This window comes from Trichechus manatus, unplaced genomic scaffold (assembly GCF_000243295.1).
Source record: "Trichechus manatus latirostris isolate Lorelei unplaced genomic scaffold, TriManLat1.0 scaffold00040, whole genome shotgun sequence".
Taxonomy (NCBI): domain Eukaryota; kingdom Metazoa; phylum Chordata; class Mammalia; order Sirenia; family Trichechidae; genus Trichechus; species Trichechus manatus.
The window spans coordinates 14753724-14760101 of NW_004443976.1; the positions used below are offsets into that span (position 1 = coordinate 14753724).

Genomic DNA, 6378 nt, shown 5'->3' on the forward strand with positions numbered 1-6378 from the left:
AGGTCAGGGCAATTGTGCCTGGGGCTCAGCCAGGACAAGGCCTGACCCTGGTTCCCTCCCCTCCGGAGGCAGAGAGCGAAATGGAGGCTGGGAGGAAAGGACAACTGTCTTGGAAGCACGGGAGAGCAGGGAATGCTTGCCATCCTTGTTCAGCCTCTGCCCTCTTCTGGGCTTTGCTGACACCTCTTCCAAGAAGCCTCCTCCACCCCGCACCCACAGTTACCACGTGCCCCCCACCCCACCCAGCCTGGGCCATCTTCCCCCTCACCTTCCATGGGCCTCCATCTCGTCTCTTCCCTGTACCCAGGATCTCCGTAAGGATGGGGATGAGGGTGCCTTGCTGACTTGCCCTCTGACTTTCTCCCCAGGGTCTGGTGGGCAGCGCAGACTCGTGGCCAGGCAGATGGCCTCTCGGTGGCAGGGTGTGGGGGCCTCTAGGCGCCGCAGATCTCTGCAGGACCAGGAGCAGCTCCAGGAGAGCGTGGTGCCGCAGCCTGCAGTTGACAGTCTGGAGAGCTCCACCAGCGCCCTAGGCTCCCTGTGCAGACAGTTCCAAAGGAGGCTGCCCCTGAGAGCAGTCAGCCTCAACCTCGGGGCTGGCCCTTCCTGGAAACGCCTGGAAAACCCAGAGCCAGGGCAGCAGGGTCTCCAGGCTGCAGCACGCTCAGCTAAGAGTGCTTTGGGTGCCATGTCCCAGGTAATACTGACATTACTAACCATCCATTTATGGAGGGCTTTAGGAGTTCCTGGTGGTGCAGTGGTTAAGAGCTACAGCTGTTAACCAAAAAATTCGCAGTTTGAATCCACCAGCTGCTACTTGGAAACCCTATGGGGCAGTTCTAATCTGTCCTATAGGGTCACTGTGAGTCAGAATCGACTCGACGGCAATGGGTTGGGGTGGTGCAATTGGTTAAGGCACTCAGCTGCTAACCAAAAGATTGGAGGTTTGAGTCCACCCTGAGGCACCTCGGAAGAAAGGCCTGGTGATCTACTTTGGAAAAATCAGCCATTGAAAACCCTATGGAAAACAGTTCTACTCTGATACACATGGGGTTGCCATGAGTTGGAATCAACTCAAAGGCAACTGGTTTTCCTTGGTGCCGGACAGGTTCTGTCCTCAAGAAACCCACAAGAATATATACTCCATGAAGACAGGGACTTTGATTTGTTGATTGTTGTTACCCTAGCACCCCATATAGTCCCTGGTGTATAGTAGGTGCTCAACAAATAGGTGAATGAGTGAATGAAAACAGTGCCATGGAGGAAACAGATCCTCACAGTCCAAGGTGTAAGAACTGGATTGTCCTAGGGAATTACAAGCAAGCGGCAGTGGGGGCTTACGGTGGGGGAACACCAGACAAAAGCTTAGTCACTGAAGGCTTCCGAGAGGAAGTGGCTCCAAGGAGATCACCCAGCAAAGGAGAAGTGTGGTGGTTGTTATTGTTGCTGGTTGCCATCCAGTCAGCCCCTGGCTCATGGCACCCTCATGCACAATGAGACTGAACCGTTGTGATCCATAGGGTTTTCCTTGGCTAATTTTTTGGAAGTAGCTCACCAGGCCTTTCTTCCTAGTCCGCATTAGTCTGGAAGTTCTGCTGAAACCTATGTAGCAACACACAAGCGTCCACCGACAGACTGATTGTGGCTGTATATAAGGTGCATTGGCCAAGAATCAAACCAGGTCTCCTGCACGGAAGGCGAGAACTCTACAGCTGAACCCCACTGCCCCCATTGAAGCATGTTTAAACCAAAACCCGTTGCCATCGAGTCAATTCCAACTTATAGCGACCCTAGCGGACAGAGTAAAACTGCCCCATAGGGTTTCCAAAGAGCAGCCGGTGGATTCGAACTGCTGACCTTTTGTTTAGTAGCCAACCTCTTAACAACTGCACCACCAGGGCTGAAGTGTGTTGAAGGCAGGTGAAATAGCCTGAGTCCAGACCCAGAGGTGAGGGAGAGCAAGATGCTCAAGAGAACTGGCAGGAATTTGGTCTGGGTAAGGCCAGAGGGCCAAAGACCTCTTTAAAGTGTTAAAAAGCAAAGATGTCACTTTGAAGACTAAGGTGCACCTGACCCAAGCCATGGTATTTTCAATTGCCTTATATGCATGCAAAAGCTGGGCAGTGAATATGGAAGACCAAAGAAGAATTGATGCCTTTGAATTACGGTGTTGGCAAAGAATACTGAATATTGAACATACTGCCAGAATAACAAATCTATCTTGGAAGAAGTACAGACAGAATTCTCCTTAGAAGGGAGGATGATGAGACCTCATCTCATGTACTTTGGACATGTTATCAGGAGGGACCAGTTCCTGGAGAAGGAAATCATGGTTGGTAAAGTAGAGGATCAGCAAAAAAGAGCAAGACTTTCAACGAGATGAATTGACACAGTGGCTGCAACAATGGGCTCAAACATAGCAACAATTGTGAGGACGGCGCAGGACCAGCAGTGTTTCCTTCTGTTGTACACAGCGTCGCTATGAGTCGGAACCAACTTGACGGCACCTAACAACAACAGCAAGGCCAGAGGAAATGGAAGTGAGGGGAATGGTGGTTCAGTGGTAGAATTCTTGCCTTCCATGCAGGAGGCCAGGGTTCTATTCCTGGCCAGTGCTCCTTGTGTGCAGCCACCACCTGTCTGTCAGTGGAGGCTTGTGCTTTGCTATGATGCTGAACAGATTTCAGCAGAGCTTCCAGACTAAGACCAACGAGGAAAGAAGGCCCGTCACAGCACCAGGCATCGTTTTGTTCCATTGTGCATGAGGTCACCCAGAATCAGGGGCAGCTAATAACAACAACATGGCCTGAGGACAGAGAGCACGGTGTGGCAGAGAGAGAGGGGTCCAGTGTGCTAAAGGTGTTTAGACTCTCCCAATACAGAGAATTTAAACAGGGTAAGGATCTGGGCAGATTAGCATACTGGAACATGAGCGGTAGCTACTTGACAGCAATGAGATTAGAGCAGGAGGCCTGGGCCTAGAGAGAAGTGAACAAGTTCTAGAGCTATTCAGAAGGTAGATTTGAGAGGATTTGGTATCAGATGAAATCTGTGGGTAAGAAGATGTCATACATGTTGAGCATGAGGTGCCCATCAGATCTCCAAGTGGACATGTCTTCAAACCTGAAGCTGGAGAGATCAGGAAGTATCACTTAGAAGGGAAAGAAGCCATGAGTATAACTAGACCTTCCCAGGAGAGCATGGGGTGAAGGGTTTTCTCCTCCATATCTGACTGGGAATTCTGAAGACTTCAAGGGAGAGAGAAAGGGTAACTATTTCTGGGCCCTTTGCAGAAAGTCTTTGTTTGGAAATGTCTGGTTGTTTTCATCACCCCCAGGGATCAAAGAAATGAAATAAGCTGAACTGCCCAAGGTCACATAACTCACCAAATGTAATTCAGGTCTTGGTCTAACCTCTAGACTCTGGCTTGCCAAGGCAAAGATAGTTTAGCTAAGGAAGAGCCTTCCCAGCTATCACATCCTTCCACCAAGCTGGTGTGAAAGGTCTTGAGTGACAGTCCCAGGACGTGGGGCTTGATCCTATGGGCAATGAGGAGCCATAGAAGGGCTTTGTGCAATTGAGTGTCATGATTAGAACCATCCTTTAGAGGATCTTTGTGGACAAGTGTGGATGACGGATTAGAGAGAGACCAGAGGCAAGAAGACAAATTATCTCCTGGGTCAAGGTACAGGACATGGTCTTTGGGCTTTCCCCATGAGTCTGTGGGTCAATCTGTGTCCCCTAAAGAGAGTTTGGACATCAACGAGTAGAGTCTCTATGGTCCAGAGTGATCCTCCAGCTGCTGACCTCTGCACTTACATCCCGAGAGGCTCTGATCTGGGTCCCTGCAATGGAGCCATTTCACATGGAGTCATCTCCGTCCCTCGCCCTTGAGACCAAAAGCAGCCAACATGTGTGGGACGGCTGGTGGGCCCAGGGATTGGAGGTATGGCCTGGGGACGCTGGGGTAGCTCGCCCTTGGCTTCATGCTAATCTTTCCATGTATCTGTCTCAGAGAATCCAAGAGTCCTGCCAACATGGCACCAAGTGGCTGGTGGAAACCCAGGTGAAAGCCAGAAGGAAGAGAGGGGCACAGAAGGGCGGTAGCCCTCCACCTCGCAGCCTGAGCCAGAAGAACACCCGGCTGTCTGGAGCCACCCCTGCCTATTCAGCCCTGGACCCCTGAGAGAAGGAGCGGCACAGCCCCTCTGCCCAGAGGGGCCCACGGGCCCACCCACTACGGCGGTCCAGAAGGGAGGCTGCCTTCCGGAGCCCCTATTCCTCGACAGAGCCCCTCTGCTCCCCCGGGCAAGTAGGATAGTGCCTCCCCACAGGGCTTGTGGCCTCTGAGTCCAGGCAGTTTCTCTTCCCTGGCCCCCAAACACTAACTGGACCCAAGGGGCTTCTGAGCACCTCCTAGGGCTACGTGGAGCCAGGGGCACCCATGTCTGGTCCAGCTCTGCCCCACTACTGGGGGATCTGGGGGAGGGGTTCTTTAGGGCCTTTGTTTCCCTATCTGTAAAGGGAAGCAGTGAGCTTAGCTCTGACTGTATCATATCACCCAAGCCTCCTGGTGGTCCCAAAAGCAAGCTTTAAACCATCTGGAAGGATTTAGCCCAGGCTGGTGGCTCAGCGGTTCAGTGCACGGCTGCTAACCAAAAGGTCAGCATTCAAACCCACCAACCGCTCCACAGGGAAAAGATATGGCAGTGTGCTTCTGTAAAGATTTACAGCCTTGGAAACCCTATGGGGCAGTTCTGTTCTTTGCTATAGGATCAGTATGAGTCAGAATCAATTTGACAGCAATGGGTTTGGATTTTTGGTTAAGGCTCAGTCTCCAAGCAGAGCACACCTGCCCGTGACCTTGGCCTCATGGGCTGTGATCTCTGTTCTCTGCCAAGTGTTCAAAGGCACTCTGTCACTTCCTGAACAGATGGTCTGGGGTCAGGTGGTCATTCCTGGGCCTGTAGACCAGGCCCCAGTGCTGGGCTGGGGGTGGCAGGGGCTGCTTTACTCCTGCGACAGGTTTCCAGCCAGTCACTAAGTTGGCTTTTCCTTTTGTTCAGTGAGTCTGACAGTGACCTGGAGCCTGTGGGGACAGGAATTCAGCATCTCCAGAAGCTGTCCCACAAGTTAGATGAAGCCATTGTAGCTGAAGACAGGTGAGCTGGCATCCCATCCTCCAAAGTGAAAAGTCGTCAGCATTGAGCCCCGCCCTCTTTTTAGGTAGGATCTGTCTGGCTCAGACCCACTGTGTGACCCTGCCTATTCCCTGCCCCTCTCTGAGCCTTGGTCTCTTCATCTGTAACATGAGAGGGGATGGAAGACCTAGCTTGGGATGGTGGGTAGGGATGCACCCTAGATGTGTGTAGCATGCTGAGCCTTGGGCCACGTGTTTGTCTACACCCAGAGACTCACATGTGGCCGGGTACCTGCTTCCTGAGAGATCTGCCCTTCCTCTAACTCTCTCCATGGCTCCCATGCCCTGCCTGCCCCTGAAACTGGGAGAAGCTACATGGCTGCTCTGGAGTTCCTGGTCTTTCTGCTCGGGAGCCCGTCCCGGGAGCAGGGCCTGGCTTCTGGATGGACCTTACCTTGGGGTTGTTTCCCTGTTTGTATAATGGCCATGACAGCCTCTTATGAAGGGCCTTGCCAGTTCACACCTTTGAGCAGGCCTTGTTCCCACCAAGTTTCCTGGTCTGTGTCTAGTCCAGGCTGGGAACCCCCCTCGGAGCCACCAGCACCCAATGACATCAATCCCTCTCCCTTCTCCATCTAGTGGTGACATGACCGTTTGTCTCATTCATGACTGAGGACAGTGCCCTTCAGGTAATGCCCTCCCCCTGAGCACCTTTCTCCATGCCTTCCTCTTCTTCACGCATGAGAATGCATGTGTATTTGGAGGCATGTTAAAGAAATGAGTTTTCTGGAAAACCTCATGGAGCTGACGGGCAGAGCAGAGGAGGAATTACCCAAGTCTCCCTGCCTGCTTGGAGCCAGAGCCGCTCACCTCACTGATCCCATCACTAATCGAGCATGACGGGCCCCCACATAGCTTAGAGCCATCTCCCGACCCCTGTTTTGGAGGGGAGGCTATGGTGTCCCCACGTCCCCTGCCTCAAGCACAGAGAGGGGCGCAAAAGGAGCTCTGTCTTGCAGGAAACAAGCCATATCTAACCACCACACCCTCACAATCCAGGATGTCTGTGCTGCCCCAGGGGCTTCCTGGAGGAAGTTCCCAGGACTCGTCAGTACCCCTGGGCCGCTGCTAACAAGCACCTGACTGCTCTGAATCCTTTGCTTTCCTGCTCCGGCCATAGCTGGGCCCATCAGTGACCACAGCTCGAGAGTGGCTTTGGAAACCTTGGAGAGGTGGGG

General features: G+C 52.7%; 1 protein-coding gene across 1 annotated transcript; it reads left to right on the plus strand.

Moving 5' to 3' along the window:
* The first annotated feature begins 403 nt into the window (after nucleotides 1-403).
* On the plus strand, nucleotides 404-5813 carry PIMREG (PICALM interacting mitotic regulator). The gene is given in 4 exon segments (XM_004376110.1): nucleotides 404-697; nucleotides 4016-4312; nucleotides 5071-5162; nucleotides 5780-5813. Coding segments are annotated over 4 exon segments (717 nt in total).
* The last annotated feature ends 565 nt before the right edge of the window (nucleotides 5814-6378 follow it).